Consider the following 19,046-nt stretch of genomic DNA (forward strand, 5'->3'; position numbering starts at 1 on the left):
GTTGCCCAGGCTGGTGTGCAATGGCGCAATCTCGGCTCACCACAACCTCCGCCTCCTGGGTTCAAGCAATTCTCCCAAGTAGCTGGGATTACTTGGGAGTACTCATGTGCCACTATGCCCAGCTAATTTTGTATTTTCAGTAGAAACAGGGTTTCTCCATGTTGGTCAGGCTGGTCTCAAACTTCCAATCTCAGGTGATCCGCCTGCCCTGGCCTCCCAAAGTACTGGGATTACAGGCGTGAGCTACCGTACGCAACCAAGAATCTTAAATCAAGACACCAGCTCTAGACTCAACATGTAGCTAAAAAATCCTGCAAAAACCATTTCATATCTGTATTTCTACTGCTCATCTATAAAATGAACTTGGTCTAGAGTCCAGGCAATCCATAACGTATGTTTTATTAATCTGTTTTTTTCTATTTCTATTTAAGTACCTATACATGGCCACAAGGATTTAGCTCCTTCTAAGGTTTGAAACAGCTGCTGAGTTCCAGCTTACTGAAAATACCATCCGCTCTCACACAAATCAGCTAAGACTTTATAAACAAGAATAAAGCACTCCCAAATACAGTCCCAAAGTCCCATCTTACATATGTCAAAGACTTATTTTATTTTATTTTTTTTTTTTGAGACGGAGTCTCGCTCCGTCGCCCGGGCTGGAGTGCAGTGGCCGGATCTCAGCTCACTGCAAGCTCCGCCTCCCGGGTTTACGCCATTCTCCTGCCTCAGCCTCCTGAGTAGCTGGGACTATAGGCGCCCGCCACCTCGCCCAGCTAGTTTTCTTGTATTTTTTAGTAGAGACGGTGTTTCACCGTGTTAGCCAGGATGGTCTCGATCTCCTGACCTTGTGATCCACCCGTCTTGGCCTCCCAAAGTGCTGGGATTACAGGCTTGAGCCACCGCGCCCGGCCCTAAAGACATTGTAATCAGCTCTTTGAAAAAGAGCCTTTGAAAAAGTGAACTACTTTTGAAACAAACTTTCAAACATTGATTTTTTTTGTTTTTTTGAGACAGGGTCTCACTTTGTCACCCAAGTTGTAGTACAGTGGCGCAATCTCGGCTCAATGCAACCTCTGCCTCCTGGGTTCAAGTGATTCTCCCACCTCAGCCTCTCAAGTAGCTGGAACTATAAGCAAGCACCATCATGCCTGGCTAATTTTTTTTTTAATTTTTAATAGAGATGGGGTATCACCATGTTGGCCAGGCTGGTCTCAAACTCCTGACCTCAAGTGATCCTCCTGCCTTGGCCTCCCAAAGTGCTGGAATTACAGGCATAAGCTACTGAGCCCCGCCTGAACACTGAATGTTATTCTAGTTTGCATGCTGCATATCCACTTCTATCAAGTTTTATGTTAGGCTGGGCATGGTGGCTCACACCTATAATCCCAGTACTTTGGGAGGCTGAGGCAGGCGGATCACCTGATGTCAGGAGTCCAAGACCAGCCTGGCCAGCATGGTGAAACCCCGTCTCTACTAAAAATACAAAATTTAGCCGAGCATGGTGGCGCATGCCTGTAGTCACAGCTACTTAGGAGGCTGAGGCAGGAGAATCACTTGAACCCAGGAGGCAGAGGTTGCAGTGAGCCAAGATCGCACCACTGCACTCCAGCCTGGCAATAGAGCAAGACTCTGTTCACAAAAAAAAAAAAAAAAAGGATATCTAAAGAAAAAGTAGCAAAAAAACCGTACAAATATGGAGAAAGTTGTAAGTATACGGCTACAGGTTGAAGGGTCTCCAATCAGACTCAGTCCAAATAAGACTACCCCAAGACATGTTATAACCAAACTGTCAAAGATGAAAGACAAAGAGAGAATCCTCAAGGCAGCAAGAGGAAAGAAGCAAATAACATATAAGGGACTTCCAATATACCTAGCAGCAGACTTCTCAACAGAAACCTTAGAGGCCGGGGGAGAGTGAGATGATACATTTAAAGTGCTCGCAGGGGCTGGGCTCACACCTGTAATCCCAGCACTCTGGGAGGCTGAGGCGGGCAGATCGCTTAAGCCCAAGAGTTCAAGACCAGTCTGGGCGACAGGCCTTGTCTCTCTTTAAAAAAAAAAAAAAAAAAAAGTGACCAGGAGAAAAACTGTCCTTTAGACAAAGCTGTCTGTCCCACGACAAAGCTGTTCTTCAGAAACAAAGAATAAAGACTTTCTCAGGCAAACAAAAGCTGAAGGAGTTTATCACCACAAGACATGCCTTACAAGAAATGCTATGGGAAGTTCTTCAAGCTGAAAGAAAAGGATACTAATGAGTAACACAAAAACATCTGAAAGTATAAAACTCACTGGGAAAAGTAAACACAAGGTCAACTTCAGAATACACTAATACTGTAATAGAGGAGTGTAAATTACTTGTGTCTTTAGTAGGAAGGTTAAAAGACAAAACTATTCAAAGTAACTACAATAATTTGTAAAGGAATACGCAATATAAAAAGATGCAGGCTGGGTGCGGTAGTTCATGCCTGTAATCCCAGCACTTTGGGAGGCCAAGGCAGGTGGATTACCTGAGGTCAGGAGTTTGACAGCAGCCTAGCCAACATGGTGAAACCCTATCTCCACTAAAAATACAAAAATTAGCGGGGCATGGTGGCAGCTGCCTGTAATCCCAGCTACTCAGGAGGCTGAGGCAGGAGAATCACAGGAACCCAGGAGGCAAAGGTTGCAGTAAACCAAGATCAGACTACTGCACTCCAGCCTTGGTGACAAGAACGACACTGTCTCAAAAAAAAAAAAAATTCAAACTGTGACATTAAAAATTCAAAATGAGAGAGTAGGGTAAAAATATAAAGGATTTTTTAGGCAATCAAGGCTAAGTTGTTATTAGCTTAAAATAACCTTTTGTAACGGTAAGACCTTTTTTGTAAGCCTCATGGTAACCACAAAGCAAAAACCTTTATGCCAGGTGTGGTGGCTCACCCCTGTAATCCCAGCACTTTGGGAGGCTGAGGCAGGTGGGTCATCTGAGGTCAGGAGTTCTGGACCAGCCTGGCCAACATGGTGAAACCCCATCTCTACTAAAAATTAGCCAGACGTGGTGGTGCATGCCTGTAATGGCAGCTACTTAGGAGGCTGAGGTTCAAGGAGAATTGCTTGAACCCAGGAGACAGAGCTTGCGGCAAGCCAAGACTGCGTCACTGCACTCCAGCCTGGGCAACAAAGCAAGACTCCATCTCAAAAAAACAAAACAAAACAAAAAACGAGTTCAAGACCAGCCTGGCCAAAATAGTGAAACCCCGTCTCTACTAAAAATACAAAAAATAAGCTGGGCATGGTGGCAGCTGCCTGTAAGCCCAACTACTAGGAAGGCTGAGACAGGAGAATCGCTTGAACCCGGGAGGAGGCAGAGGTTGCAGTGAGCCGCTATCACGCCATTGCACTCCAGCCTCGGCAACAGGAGTGAAACTCCATCTTAAAAAATATATATGTATAATAGATAAAAAATAAAAAGCAAGGAACAAGCCAGCGGAGTGGATCATGCCTGAAACCCCAGTGCTCTGGAGCCCAAGGTGGGAGGAGCACTTGAGGCCAGGAGTTCAAAGCTGGCCTGGGCAATACAGCAAGACTCTGTCTCTACAAAAAATTAAAAAAAAAAAAAAATAGCTGGGCATGGTGGCACATGCCTGCATTCCTAGCTACGCAGGAGGCTGAGGCAGGAGGATCGCTCCAGCCCAGGAGTTCAAAACCAACTTGCGCAACATGGCAAGACCCCGTATCTACAGGAAAAAAAAAATTAGCCAGGTTTGGTGGCACACACCTATAGTCCTAGCTACTCCCAAGGCTGAGGCAAGAAGATTGCTTGAGCCCAGGAGTTGGAGGTTACAGTGAGCTATGATCATGTCAGAGCAACACACTGTCTCCAAAAAAAAAAAAAAAGTGAGGAAAAAAACATACTACCAGAGAAAATCAACCAGCAAATAAGACCGTAAGAGAGGAAGAAAGAGTGACTGAATGGTTAAAAAAAACAAGACCCAACTATATGCTGCAACAAGAGACTCACCTCACCTGTATGGACATATGTAGACTGAAGGTGAAGGAATGGAAAAAGATATGCCATGCAAATGGAAATCAAAAGAGAACAAGACCCTGTAATCCCAGCACTCTGAAAGGTCAAGTAGGGAGAACTGTTTGAGCCCAGGAGTTTGAAAGCATCCTGAGCAACACTTTGAGACCCCATCTCCACAAAAAATATAAAAAATTAGCAAGGCATAGTGGCATACACCTGTGGTCAACTACACAGGAGGCTGAGGTAGGAAAATCACTGATCTCAATAGTTCAAGGCTGCAGTGAGCCATGTTCACGCCACTGCACTCTAGCCTAGAGAGGGAGACCCTGTCTCAAAAAAAAAAAAAAAGAGAGAGAGAGAGAGAAAGCCCAAGAATTGCTTCACTTATATCAGATAAAATCATTTTTGTTTTTGTTTTTAGACAAAGAGTCTCACTCACTCTGCCCTGGTTGGAGTACAGTCACAGCATCTTGGCTCACTGCAACCTCCACCTCCTGAGTTCAAGCAATTATCCTGCCTTAGCCTACCAAGTAGAATTATAGGCATATGCCACCATGCCTGGCTAATTTTATTTGTATTTAGTTATTTTTTTTTTTGAGATGGAGTCTAGCTCTGTCACCCAGGCTGGAGTGCAGTGGCGCAATCTCAGCTCACTGCAACTTCTGCCTCCCAGGTCACGTGATTCTCCTGCCTCAGCCTCCTGAGTAGCTGGGATTACAGGCATGTGCCACCATGCCCGGCTAATTTTTGTATTTTTAGTACAGACGGGGCTTCAGCATGTTGGTTAGGCTGGTCTCAAACTCCTGACCTCGTGATCTGCCAGCCTCAGCCTCCCAAAGTGCTGGGATTACAAGCATGAGCCACCGCGCCCTGCTGGGTTTTTTGGGAAACAGAATCTCGCTCTGTTGCCCAGGCTGGAGTGCAGTGGCGCAATCAAGGCTCACGGCAATCTCCAACTCCCAGATTCAAGCGATTCTCCTGCCTCAGCCTCCTGAGTAGCTGGGACTACAGGCGCCCGACACCACGCCCAATTTTTGTTTGTTCTGTTTCGTTTCATTTTGAGCAGTTGTGCTGTCACTCAGGCTGGAGTGCAGTGGCATGATCTTGGCTCACAGCAACCTCTGCCTCCCGGGTTCAAGCAATTCTCTGCTTCAGTCTCCCAAGTAGCTGGGGTCACAGGCACCCGCCACCATACCTGGCTAATTTTTGGACTTTTAGTAGAGATGGGGTTTCACCATTTTGCCAGGCTGGTCTTGAACTCTCAACCTTGTGATCCACCTGTCTCGGCCTCCCAAAGTGCTGGAATTACTGGTGTGAGCCACCGCTCCCAGTCCAATTTTTGTATTTTTAGTAGAGATGGAATTTCGCCATGTTGGCCAGGCTGGTCTTGAACTCCTGATCTCAAGTTATCCGCCCGCCTCAGCCTCCCAAAGTGCTGGGATTGCAGGCATGAGCCACCACACCTGGCCCTCAATAAAATAGATTTTTAAATCAAAAACTGTAAAAAGAGATAAAGAAGGTCATCATATAATAATAAAGGGGTCAATTTAGCAAGAGAACAATTGTAAATATACATGCACCCAACATCAAAGCACCTAAATTTATAAAGCAAATATTAATAGATATGAAGGGTAAGATAGGCTATAATACAGTAAAAGTAGGAGACTTTCACACCTCACAATTAGCAATGCACAGAGCATGCAGACAGAAAGTCAACAAGGTAATATGAGACTTAAGCTACACTACAGAACAAATGGACCTAACAGACATATACAGAACATACCATCCAACAGTGGCATAATACATTATTTTAAGCTGCACATGGAACATTCTCAAGGATAGATCATATGTGAAGCCACAAAATAAGTCTTAACAAATTTAAGAAGATGGAAATCATATCAAATATCTTTTCTGACCACAATGGTATAAAACTAGAAATCATTAACAGGAAGATCTTCAGAAAATTCACAAAAACATGGAAGTTAAACACATGCTCTTAAACAACCAATACGTCAATGAAAATATTAAAAAACAAATTACGAAGTTTATTGAAACAAATGAAAACTGAAACACAGCATACAAAACCTATGGAATACAGCAAAAGCAGTTTTAAGACAGAAGTTTGTAACAATAAACACGGACATCATATGTCTTCTGTAAACAGGAACAGTTTAACTTGTTCTCCAATTAAGATGCCTTGTATTTCTTTGTCTTACTGCTCTTTCTAGGACTTCCAGTACTATATTGAACAGAAGTGGCAAAATTGGGCATCATGCAGCTGGGCATGGTGGTGGCTCACGCCTGTAATCCCAGCACTTTGGGAGGCCAAGGCGTGTGGATCACCTGAGGTCAGGAGTTCAAGACCAGCCTGGCCAACATGGTGAAACCCCATCTCTACTAAAACTACAAAACATTAGCCAGGTGTGGTGGCGTGCACCTGTACTCCCAGCTACTCAGGAGGCTGAAGTGACAGCCTGGGAAGTTGAGGCTGCAGCAAGCCGTGGCTATACCACTGCACTCCAGCCTAGGTGACAGGTTGAGACCGTCTCAGAAAAAAAAAAAAAAGAAAAAAGAAAGAAAAAAGGCAATCTATGAAACTACTAGAAAACAGGAAGAAAAGTCAATGGCATTGGTTCTGGGCAATGATTTTTGGAGGATATGACCTCAAAAACACGCTCAAAAGCAAAAACAGACAATTTGGGTCACATAAAACTAAAAATCTCCTGCACAGCAAAGGAAACAATAAAGAGAGAACTGGCCAGGGGCGGTGGCTCTCGCCTGTAATCCTAGTACTTTGGGAGGCCGAGGCAGGCGAATCAACTGAGGTCAGGAGTTTACAACCAGCCTGACCAACATGGATAAATTCCGTCTCTACTAAAAACACAAAATTAGCAGGGCATGGTGGCATATGCCTGTAATCCCAGCTACTCAGGAGGCTGAGGCAGGATAATCCCTTGAACCCAGGAGGCAGAGCTTGTGGTGAGCTGAGATAGTGCCACTGCACTCCAGCCTGGGCAACAAGAGCAAAACTCCACCAAAAAAAAAAAAAAAGAGAGAGAGAGAACATACAGAATGGTTCACCACACTTGCAAACCATACATCTGATAAGGGGTTAATAACCAAAATATATAAGGAACTCAGTTCAATACCAAGAAAATAACCCCATGTAAAAATGGGTAAAAAATCTGAATAGGCATTTCTCAAAAGACATACAAATGGCCAAGAGGTATATGAAAAAAATTCTCAACATCACTGATCATCAAGGAAATGCAAAAAAAAAAAAAAAAAAAAAAAAAAACCACATGAGATATCACCTCACTCCCATTAAGATGGCTATGATCAAAAGAATGAAAGATGAGGCCAAGCGCAGTGGCTCACGCCTGTAATCCCAGCACTCTGGGAGGCTAAGGTGGGTGGATCACCTGAGGTCAGGAGTTTGAGATCAGCCGAGCCTGGCCAACATGGTGAAACCATGTCTCTCCTAACAATACGAAAATTAGCCAGGTTGGCCGGGCGCGGTGGCTCAAGCCTGTAATCTCAGCACTTTGGGAGGCCGAGTCGGGCAGATCACAAGGTCAGGAGATCGAGACCATCCTGGCTAACACGGTGAAACACCATCTCTACTAAAAAAAAAAAAAAATACAAAAAACTAGCCAGGCGAGGTGGCGGGCACCTGTACTCCCAGCTATTCGGGAGGCTGAGGCGTAAACCCAGGAGGCGGAGCTTGCAGTGAGCTGAGATCCGGCCACTGCACTCCAGCCTGGGCGACAGAGCGAGACTGCGTCTCAAAAAAAAAAAAAAAAAGACAATTAGCCAGGCATGGTGGCAGGTGCCTGTAATCCCAGCTACTCCGGAGGCTAAGACAGGAGAATCGCTTGAACCTGGAGGTGGGTGTTGCAGTGAGCCGACATCTCGCCACTGCACTCCAGCCTAGGCAACAGAGCAAGACTCTGTCTCAATTTAAAAAAAAAAAAGGCCGGGCGCGGTGGCTCAAGCCTGTAATCCCAGCACTTTGGGAGGCCGAGGCGGGCGGATCACGAGGTCAGGAGATCGAGACCATCCTGGCTAACACGGTGAAACCCCGTCTCTACTAAAAATACAAAAAGAAATTAGCCGGGCGAGGTGGCGGGCGCCTGTAGTCCCAGCTACTCCGGAGGCTGAGGCAGGAGAATGGCGTGAACCCGGGAGGCGGAGCTTGCAGTGAGCCGAGATCGCGCCACTGCACTCCAGTCTGGGCGACAGAGCGAGACTCCGTCTCAAAAAAAAAAAAAAAAAAAGGCTAGGCACGGCGGCTCACACCTGTAATCCCAGCACTTTGGGAGGCCAAGGCAGGCGGATCACCTAAGGTTGGGAGTTCGAGAGCAGCCTGACCAACATGGAGAAACCCCATCTCTACTAAAAATACAAAATTAACTGGGCATGGTGGCACATGGCTGTAATCCCAGCTACTCGGGAGGCTGAGGCAGGAGAATTGCTTGAACCAGGAGGCGGAAATGAGCCAAGATCACGTCATTGCACTCCAGCCTGGGCAACAAGAGCCAAATTCCATCTCAAAAAAAAAAAAGATGAAAGATAACAAGAGTTGGTGAGTATGTGGTGATAAAGGATAATCTAAGCACGCTGTTGGTGGGAATGTGAATTAGTACAGTCATATGGAGAAAGAACAGTATGGAGGTTCCTCAAAAACTTAAAAATAGAGCTACCATATGATCCAGCAATCCTGCTACTGCATATATAGCCAAAGAAAATAAAATCAGTATGTCAAAGAGAGGTCTGCACTCCCATTTTATTGCAGCACTACTCAAAATATGCAAGATATAGAATCAACCTAAGTATCCATCAACCAACAAATGAATAGGCTGAGCGTGGTGGCTCACGCCTGTAATCCCCGCACTTTGGGAGGCCAAGGCAGGTGGATTGCTTGAGGTCAGGAGTTTGAGACCAACCTGGCCAACATGGTGAAACTCCATCTCTACTAAAATACAAAACAGCCAGGCGTGGTGGCGGGTACCTGTAATCCCAGCTACTAGGGAGCCTGAGGCAGGAGAATTACTTGAACCCAGGAGATGGAGGCTGCAGTGAGCTGAGAATGTGCCACTGCACTCCAGCCTGGGTGACAGAGTCAGACTCCGTCTCAAAAAAAAAAAACACACACACACACACACAGACGAATGGATAAAGAACATATGCTATACGTACACGGTGGGATACTATTTCAATCATAAAAAAGAAGTAAATTCTCTCATTTGCAACAACATAGATGAACCTGGAGAACATTATGTTAAGTGAAATAACACAGGCACAGAAAGACAAATACATACTATCTCACTCATATATGGAGTCAAAGTTGATCTCACAGAAGTAGACAGGAGATGGCGTACCAGAGGTTAGGATGGTTAGGATTATGGGGGTGGGGATTGGGAAGATGTTAGACAAAGGATACATAATTACAGTCAGGAGGAACAAGTTCAAGAGCACTACTGTATAGCATGGTGACTAGTTAACGACATACTGTATTACTGAAAAATACTGAGTAGATATTAAGTATTCTCACCACAAAAATGATAACTACGTAAGATAATGTATTTGGTACTTAGCTAGATTTAACCATTCTACAATGTACATATAGTGTCTTTCAAAACATTAGCAAACATTGTTCAAACTACTTTTAAGTTTTTTTTTTTGACACAGTGTCTTGCTCTGTCGCCCAGGCAGGAGTGCAGTGACACGATCACAGCTCACTGCAGCCTCAACCTCCCAGGCTCAAGCCATACCCCACCTCAGCCTCCCAAGTAGCTGGGACTGCAGGTGCACATCACCACACCCAGCTAATTTTTGTATTTTCTGTAGAGATGGGATTTTGTTATCTTGCCCAGGCTGGTCTTAAACTCCTAGGCTCAAGTGATCCACCCACCTTGACCTCCCAAAGCACTGGGACTACAGATGGAAGCCACTGCACCTAGTCTCAAGCTACTCGACAAGCTTTTTTTTTTTTTTTAAGATGCAGTCTCGCTCTGTCGCCTAGGCTGGAGTGCAGTGGGGCGATCTCGGCTCACTGCAAGCTCCGCCTCCGGGTTCACGCCATTCTACTGCCTCAGCCTCCAGAGTAGCTAGGACTACAGGCGCCTGCCACCACGCCCAGCTAATTTTTTGTATTTTGGGTAGAGACGGAATTTCACCGTGTTAGCCAGGATGGTCTCGATCTCCTGACCTTGTGAACAACCCATCTTGGCCTCCCAAAGTGCTGGGATTACAGGCGTGAGCCACTGCGCCCAGCCAACAAGCTTTTTTTAACGAAATAAAACATTTTAATTCTTAATATCTGATACTTTAAATTACGACATACTAAATATTAATTTTATTGTTTTCATTTTCCTGCACATTTCTAAACAGGGAACGTTCTTAATGTTTTGACATTTTTGAAGGTCTCAGAATAACCATAATTTTCCCAATTATTAAGATTGCTTTGAGTTTTTTGCACGGCCATTTTTACCTCTGCAAACTGCTGTTCAAAAGACTGTACAGTGAGGTTGTACCATATTATCAAAAGCATGTTTATCAAGAGAATTCAGGCTCCCAAATGACCTAGAAAAAATCAACCAGGCCAGTTATGGAAGCCTCGAGAGGGAAATACACTAGACTACCATAGTTCGGCTCTTCTACTGTTTAGTTCCCAAGTTCTAGATTACGATTTAAACTATGTAATTCTCTTATATTACCACACCCATGTTCTGTCCATATCCAAGCATCTTCATCTAAAGAAAAGGAAAACAAGATCATGTTGTCCAATCTTTTCACAGATGGGATGAGAAAAGCAATGTTTAGTGATTAACTGACATGCCCATCGTGGCACAGTAGTCTGTCAGGGGCAGCAGGGAACTCAGACCACTGCTAAACTAGTTCTTCCAGTATATACAATGCTACCCACTTCTGAAGAAGGCAATTAGTAGGTTATATTTTGGTTTTGTTTTCTGCCTACGTAGCAGAAAACATATTCTTTAATCAATTTTTTCTGAGTTTCTCATTACTCAAAGACATTTTCCAGGCATCTACAGTCAAAGAGACTAGAGCTTCACTATACCACTAATATTACCTAAGTGATAAATATAAAACATTTCATGTTACAATGTAACGTGGTATCCTGGATGAAGTCCTGGGACAGCAAAAGTACATTAAAGAAAAAACAAGGAAATCTGAACCTTAGTTAATAATAAATGTGTCAATATTGGTTCCTTAATAGTGTACCATACCAATATAAGAAATTAACAGGGAATACGGATGCGGTGGCTCACGCCTATGATCCCAGCACTTTGGGAGGCTGAGGTGGGTGGATCACAAGGCCAGGAGTTTGAGATCAGCCTGGCCAACGTGGTGAAACCCTGTCTCTACTAAAGACACAAAAAATTATCCAGGCATGATGGCGCACGCCTGTAATCCCAGCTACACAGGAAGCTGAGGCAGGAGAACCATTTGAACCCAGGAGGAAGAGGTTGCAGTGAGCCCACATCACGCCACTGCACTCCAGCCTGGGCGACAGAGGAACACTCTGTCTCAAGAGAAAAAAAAAAAAGGAAATTAACAAGGAAAACTGAATGTGAGGTGCATGGAAACTTTCTGTACTATCTTCACAACTTTTCCGTAAAACTAAAACTATTGTGTTTTTTTAAAACTACTGCACATACATTTTTTTCTTTTTTTTTTTGAGATAGAGTGTCACTCTTCTTACCCAGGCTGGAATGCAATGGCACGATCTCGGCTCACAACTCCGCCTCCCAGGTTCAAACGATTCTCCTGCCTCAGCCTTCTGAGTAGCTGGAATTACAGGTATGTGCCACCACGCCCGGATAATTCTGTATTTTTAGTAGAGACAGGGTTTCTCCATGTTGGTCAGGCTGGTCTCGACCTCCCGACCTCAGGTGATCTGCCCGCCCTGAACTCCCAAAGTGCTGGGATTACAGATGTGAGCCACCCCACCCGGCCTGCATACTTTTCTATCTAAACTAATTGTTATTATTAATGTTGGAATCTAATAAAATTTTGACTCATGAGTACAAAACAGTATCAGATTTCTATTGGCAAAAGTAGCTTCTTAACCTTTGTCCTGTGAAATACTCTTGAATTCCATGGGTGACTCTGTCTCTTGGAAAGGGATAACCTAGCTGGTGAGGGCTACGTTCCCCCTTCATCCACAAGAAGCATATGAGTCTGAAACAAGGACTGTGCTACAAAGGGAAGTGTGAAAGGGAGTAATTAAGATTCATGTTCTGACAAATATTCCAAATTCAGAGTTCTTCATAATGGACAGCGCATCAGACTGAGGGTAAAAGACCTGGATTCTAATCTTGCCCATACTAATAACCACCTATACATAGCCTTTTACTTGTTTGAGCCTCAGTTTTCTCATCACAAAATAAAAAGACCAGATGGTATGGCCAAAAATGTTTCTGGCCATGCACAGTGGCTCAAACCTGTAATCCTAACCTCAGGCCAGGGCAGGAGGATCACTTGAGTCCCACAGTTCGGACTAGTCTGGATAACATATGGAGACCCTGTCTCTAGAAATAATTTAAAAAATTAGCCAGGTGTGGCAATGTGTGCCTGTGTTCCCAGCTACTTGGGAGGCTGAGGTAGGAGGAAAACCTGACTCCAGCAGGTCAAGGCTGCAGTGAGCCATGATCACACGCCACTGCATTCCAGCCTGGGCAACAGAGCGAGACTCCATCTCAAAAAGTCTCAAATTAAAAGTTTTTTCCTTCCAAAATTCTCTTCCAGTAAAAGGGTTAAAGGAGCTAAGGTATATGATGCACACTGAACTCAAGATCAAAACATATTTGTCAGGGCTTTTTCTTTTTGGCCTCTTAAACAACTGTTATCGAGATACTTTGGCTTAAATAAAAAATACGTGTATTAGACCAGGCTCAGTGGTTCATGCCTGTAATCCCAGCCCTTTGGGAGGCCAGGGCGGATGGATTACCTGAGGTTAACAGTTTCAGACCAGCCTGGCCAACATGGTGAAACCCCGTATATACTAAAAAATATATATACAATAAATTAGCTGGGCGTGGTGGTGCATGCCTGTAATCCCAGCTACTCAGAATGCTGAGGCAGGAGAATTGCTTAAACCCAGGAGGAAGAGGTTGCAGTCAGCCGAGATCACACCATTACACTCCAGCCTGAGAAACAAGGCGAAACTCCATCTCAAACAAACACGAGCATCACATCCATGTAGCTCATCTAATTTTAAATTTTAAGCTGTATCATGCTGCTTTCACAAATACACAGGTACTATTTACTTCCCATGTTACCAAAAAGCAAACAAAAGTATAGCTAATAGTAAAATTAAAACTAATTAGTAGGCTGGGCACGATGGCTTACACCTTATAATCCCAGCACTTTGGGAGGCCGAGGTGGGCAGATCACCTGAGGTCAGGATTTTGAGACCAGTCTGCCCAACATGATGAAACCCCATCTCTACTAAAAAAAAAATAATAATAATACAAAAAAATTTGCTGGGCGTGGTGGCGTGCGCCTGTAATCCCAGCTACTCGGGAGGCTGAGGCAGGGGAATTACTTGAACCAGGGAGGTGGAGGTTGCAATGAGCCAAGATCACACCATTGCACTACAGCCTGGGCGAAGAAGCAAGACTCTGTCTCAAAAAAAAACAAAAAAAAAAAAAACAAAACAAAACAAAAAAACAAACCCAGGCGCGGTGGCTCACACCTGCAATCCCAGCACTTTGGGAGGCTGGATCACAAGGTCAAGAGATCAAGACCATCCTGACCAACATGGTGAAACCCTGTCTCTACTAAACATACAAAAAATTAGCTGGGCATGGTGGCACACGCCTGTAGTCCCAGCTACTTGGGAGGCTGAGGCAGGAGAATCACTTGAGCCCATGAGACGGAGGTTGCAGTGAGTCGAGATCCCACCACTGCACTCCAGCCTGGGTGACAGAGCAAGACTCCGTCTCAAAAAAAAAAAAAAAAAAAACTAGTAGACGGGAACAGTGACTCACCCCTGTAATCCAGCACTTTGGGAAGCTAAGGCAGGCAGATCACCTGAGATGAGGAGGGTGCAGTGAGCCAAAGATCATGCCACTGCACTCCAGCCTGGGCAACACAGCAAGACTCCATCTCAAAAAAATAAAAATAAAAAAAAAGACTCCCTATGTACAATATGCTAATAATTTATCAGTAATCTTTATAATTTATATTCAATTTCCAAAACAACTAAAAGTGATTAACAAAAAATATTTGCCATTAATATCAGGTAACCTTTGGTCTTTTCAAAATATTAACATTCACTCATATGTACAGTGTTATGAAAAAATTGTGTTTAATAATGCAATCCACAAAATGAAAATGAAAAGTATTAAATTAAAATGCATTATTTTATTACTAAATTTTCAAAAATCTATAAGAGGTTCTAAGCACAACTGTTAAAAAGATATGGCCCCGTTAACGAGCACATAGATTAGATTTCAGCAAGCACAGTAAAGTAGTAACACTAAAATTCCACTTTAAAAATAATCCTTGCCTTACTAGTTAGCTCTGACCCAAGTATATATACTATCCCAACACTAGAACTGCTAAAGATCTTAAAACCTATGACACCTATATGTAATAAAGATGTAAAAGACACTACCTAATTAAAATGTATGAAGAATGTATCCTGAGGTATTAAAGTAACAATTACAACATATATTCGAAGCCTTCCATTTCAGTACATACAGATTTGAAAACTCATTTTATTATGCAATGATGACATGAACTATTAAATCACACTGTTCTATAATCCAGTTTCAACGAAGTCTAGAAAAAGGCAGATCAGGCCGAGTGCGGTGGCTCATGCCTGTAATTCCAGCACTCTGGGAGGCCCAGGTGGGTGGATCACCTGAGGTCAGGAGTTCCAGACCAGCCTGGTCAATATGGCGAAACCTCCTCTCTACTAAAAATACAAAAATTAGCCTGGCGTGGTGGCACGCGCCTGTAATCCCGGCTACTTGGGAGGCTGAGGCAGGAGAATCGCTTGAACCTGGGAGGTGGAGATCGCAGTGAGCCGAGATCACACCACTGCATTCCTGCCTGGGCAATAGGGTGAGCCTCTGACTCAAAAAAAAAAAAAAAACAAGAAGAAGAAAAAGGCAGATCATATATGTTAACATTTTTAAATGTAAAGTAAAACTTAACATTTTCAACATGTTTGGAATGGTCTAATGTCTAAAACCCCAACGTTAATACTTGTGTGCTCACGGGAAACCAAACATTGTATTCAGCAGGAAAGAGGAGTTGAACAGCTTATCTAAGAAACCACTTGTTCTTCAATTAGCTTTCATCTTGCTCTGGTCTTTTATTTTGTTTGCACTGCAGTTTCCTCATACATAATAAAAAGATAACACGTATTCAGTCAGGTAAGAACGATCCTCTCTCTCTTAAGGAGCAACCGTCCTCTCCTCCCCAACCGAGGTCAAGGAGAGTCCAAGGGAATGGGACCCCTACTCTGATCCAGGTCACCTCTTGGCCTGACCCATCTTCGGTGCCGGAGGTTGACACCCGCCCACCTTGGGCCTCCTCGCCTCCCTCCCGTAGAGCCTTCAGCCTACAATTCGGACCCGCGCCCGCCGCACCCTACGGGTGCGCCCGCGCGGGAGCCACCCCGCCCCCAGCCCGCCGGCGCGCGGCCGACGCGCGAGCACGACCCGCCAACCCGACGGCCGCCGGGGGCCTCGGCGCCGGTCCCACCCGGTCCCAGGCTACGCTCAGCGGAGAGCGCGGCATTCGAGACAGCGCACTCGGGCTTCTCCCGCACGGTCAGCGCTCGGCCGCCAGCAGCAGGCAGAGGGGCAGAGCCGGGTAGGAGCAGAAAATCAGGCAGCCCGGCCCAAGAACCGACCTGTGGAGACCGCCATCTTCTCCTGCAGCCCGACGCAGCCGCCCGCACGCACGCACGAACCGTCGCGCGTCACTTCCGGGAGCGCGCTGCCCTGCCCGCGTCATAGCGGACTCCGCCCCCGGCGGGGCGGGGCTACCGGAGCCGTGACAGTGAGCACGTGGGCTGAGGGGTCGCGGGGCCTCGCTGCTGTTTCCGCAATTCCCTTGTGACTCCGCTCTCAAAATGAAACACTAAAGAATAAGTTCATGAGGGCCGGGCACGGTGGCTCACGCCTGTAATCCCAGCACTTTGGGAGACCGAGGTGATGGGATCACCTGAGGTCAGGAGTTTGAAACCAGCCTGGCCAACATGGCGAAACCCGGTCTCTACTAAAAATACAAAAATTAACCGGGCATGGTGGCGCGCGCCTGTAATCTCAGCTATTCGGAGGCTGAGGCACCAGAATCGCTTGAACCAGGGAGGCGGAGGTTGCAATGAGCCGCGATTGCGCCACTGCACTCCAGCCTGGGCGACAGAGCGAGACTCCGCCTCAAAAAAATAAATAAAAATAAGTGGGCATTGACAGATTTGCTTTGATAAAATGATTCAAAAGAGTTGGACAATAAATTTGAACAGCTAGGGATGCTGAGGTGGGAGGGTCACTTGAGCCCTAGAGGTGAGGCTGCAGTGAGCAGAAATCGCTGCACTCCAGCCTGGGCAACAGAGGGAGACTGAAGAAAAGAAAAGAAAAGAGGGGAGGGCAGGGAAGGGGAGGGGAGGGCAGGGGAGGGGAGGGGAGGGCAGGGGAGGGGAGGGGACGAGAGGAAAGGAGAAAGAAAAGAAAGAAAGAAAAGAAAGAAGAAAGTAATACAGGCTGGGGGCCGAAACTCACTTCTGTAATCCTAACACTTTGGGAGGCCAAGGCAGGAGGATCGCTTGAGCCCAAGACTTTGAGACCAGCCTGGACAATATAGTGATACCTAGTCTCTACATAAAACTGAAAAAAAAAAAAAAAAAAAAAGGTTTTTCAGATCCCTTGTAAGTTGTATTCCTAGGTATTTTATTCTCTTTGTAGCAATTGTGAATGGGAGTTCACTCATGATTTGGCTCTCTGTTTGTCTGTTATTGGTGTATAGGAATGCTTGTGATTTTTGCACATTGATTTTGTATCCTGAGACTTTGCTGAGGTTGCTTATCAGCTTAAGGAGATTTGGGGCTGAGAAGATGGGGTTTTCTAAATATACAATCATGTCATCTGCAAACAGAGACAATTTGACTTCTTCTTTTCCTAATTGAATACCCTTCATTTCTTTCTTTTGCCGGATTGCCCTGGCCAGAACTTCCAATACTACGTTGAATAGGAGTGGTGAGAGAGGGTATCTTTGTCTTGTGCCCGCTTTCAAAGGGAATGCTTCTGGCCGGGTGCGGTGGCTCACGCCTGTAATCCCAGCACTTTGGGAGGCAGAGGTGGGTGGATCATGAGGTCAGGAGATCAAGACCTTCCTGGCTAACACGGTGAAACCCCGTCTCTACTTAAAAAAAAAAAAAAAAAATACAAAAAAATTAGCCGGGCGTGGTGGCAGGCCCCTGTAGTCCCAACTACTCAGGAGGCTGAGGCGGGAGAATGGCGTGAACCCAGGAGGCAGAGCTTGCAGTGAGATGAGATTGAGACACTGCACTCCACTCCAGCCTAGGGGACAGAGCAAGTCTCCGACTCAAAAAAAAAAAAAAAAAAAGGAATCCTTCCTTCCAGTTTTGCCCATTCAGTATGATATTGGCTGTGGGTTTGTGATAAATAGCTCTCATTATTTTCAGATACGTTCCATCAATGCCTAGTTTATTGAGAGATTTGGCATGAAGGGCTGTTGAATTTTGTCGAGGCTTTTTCTGCATCTATTGAGATAATCATGTGGTTTTTGTCATTGGTTCTGTTTATGTGATGGATTATGTTTATTGACTTGCATATGTTAAAGCAGCCTTGCATCCCAGGGATGAAGCTGACTTGATCGTGGTGGATAAGCTTTTTGATGGGCTGCTGGATTCGGTTTGCCAGAATTTTATTGAGTATTTTCGCATCAATGTTCATCATGGATATTGAGCCCACATAGCCAAGAAAATCCTAAGCAAAAGGAACAAAGCTGGAGGCATCACACTACCTACCTGACTTCAAACTATGGCTACAAGGCCACAGTAACAAAAATAGCATGGTACTGGTACCAAAACAGAGATATAGATCAATGGAACAGAACAGAGGCCTCAGAAATAACACCACATATCTACAACCATCTGATCTTTGACAAACCTGACAAAAACAAGCAATGGAGAAAGGACTTCTTATTTAATAAATGGTGTTGGGAAAACTGGCTAGCCCTATGCAGAAAGCTGGAACTGGATCCCTTCCTTACACCTTATACAAAAAGCTCAAGATGGATTAAAGACTTAAACGTAAGACCTAAAACCATAAAAACACTAGAAGAAAACCTAGGCTATTAATACCATTCAGGACACAGGCATGGGCAAAGACTTCATGACTAAAACACCAAAAGCAATGGCAACAAAAGCCAAAATTGACAAATAGAATCTGATTAAACTAAAGAGCTTCTGCACAGCAAAAGAAACTATCATCAGAGTGAACAGGCAACCTATAGAATGGGAGAAAATTTTTGCAGTCTATCCATCTGACAAAGGGCTAATATACAGAATCTACAAAGAACTTAAACAGATTTACAAGAAAAAAATAAGCCCATCAAAAAGTGGGCAAAGGATATGAACACACACTTCTCAAAAGAAGACATTTATGCAGCCAAACAAACATGAAAAAAAGCTCATCATCACTGGTCATTAGAGAAATGCAAATCAAAACCACAGTGAGCTAGCGTCTCACACCAGTTAGAATGGTGATCATTAAAAAGGTCGGGAAACAACAGATGCTGGAGAGGATGTAGAGAAATAGGAATGCTTTTACACTGTTGGTGGGAGTGTAAATTAGTTCAACCATTGTGGAAGACAGTGTGGCAATTCCTCAAGGATCTAGAACTAGAAATACTATTTGCACGGTCAGGCGTGGTGGCTCATGCCTGTAATCCTAGCACTCTGGGAGGCCAAGATGGGTGGATCACGAGGTCAGGAGATCGAGACCATCCTGGCTAACACGGTGAAACCCTGTTT

The 19,046-nt window shown here is 44.8% G+C and overlaps 1 protein-coding gene across 3 annotated transcripts in view; it reads right to left on the reverse strand.

The window, feature by feature from the left end:
* LOC105495690 (ubiquitin conjugating enzyme E2 V2) overlaps positions 1 to 16,052 on the reverse strand; it is a 55,679-nt gene extending 39,627 nt beyond the window's left edge. Inside the window, exons 1-3 of one of the 3 annotated variants that reach the window (XM_071068284.1) lie at positions 15,900 to 16,018; positions 11,733 to 11,856; positions 10,731 to 10,761 (exon numbers count right to left, since the gene is read on the reverse strand). In XM_071068284.1, coding sequence (XP_070924385.1) covers positions 10,731 to 10,761; positions 11,733 to 11,856; positions 15,900 to 16,003 — 259 coding nt within the window. In that variant the 5' untranslated portion in view covers positions 16,004 to 16,018. Of the gene's footprint in view, positions 1 to 10,730; positions 10,762 to 11,732; positions 11,857 to 15,899 lie in introns of those variants that run through there. The other 2 variants (XM_071068285.1, XM_071068286.1) reach the window with 2 other exon arrangements.
* Positions 16,053 to 19,046: the final 2,994 nt, after the last annotated feature.

The sequence above is a fragment of the Macaca nemestrina genome, chromosome 8 (genome assembly GCF_043159975.1).
Source record: "Macaca nemestrina isolate mMacNem1 chromosome 8, mMacNem.hap1, whole genome shotgun sequence".
In the NCBI taxonomy this organism is placed as follows: Eukaryota; Metazoa; Chordata; class Mammalia; order Primates; family Cercopithecidae; genus Macaca; species Macaca nemestrina.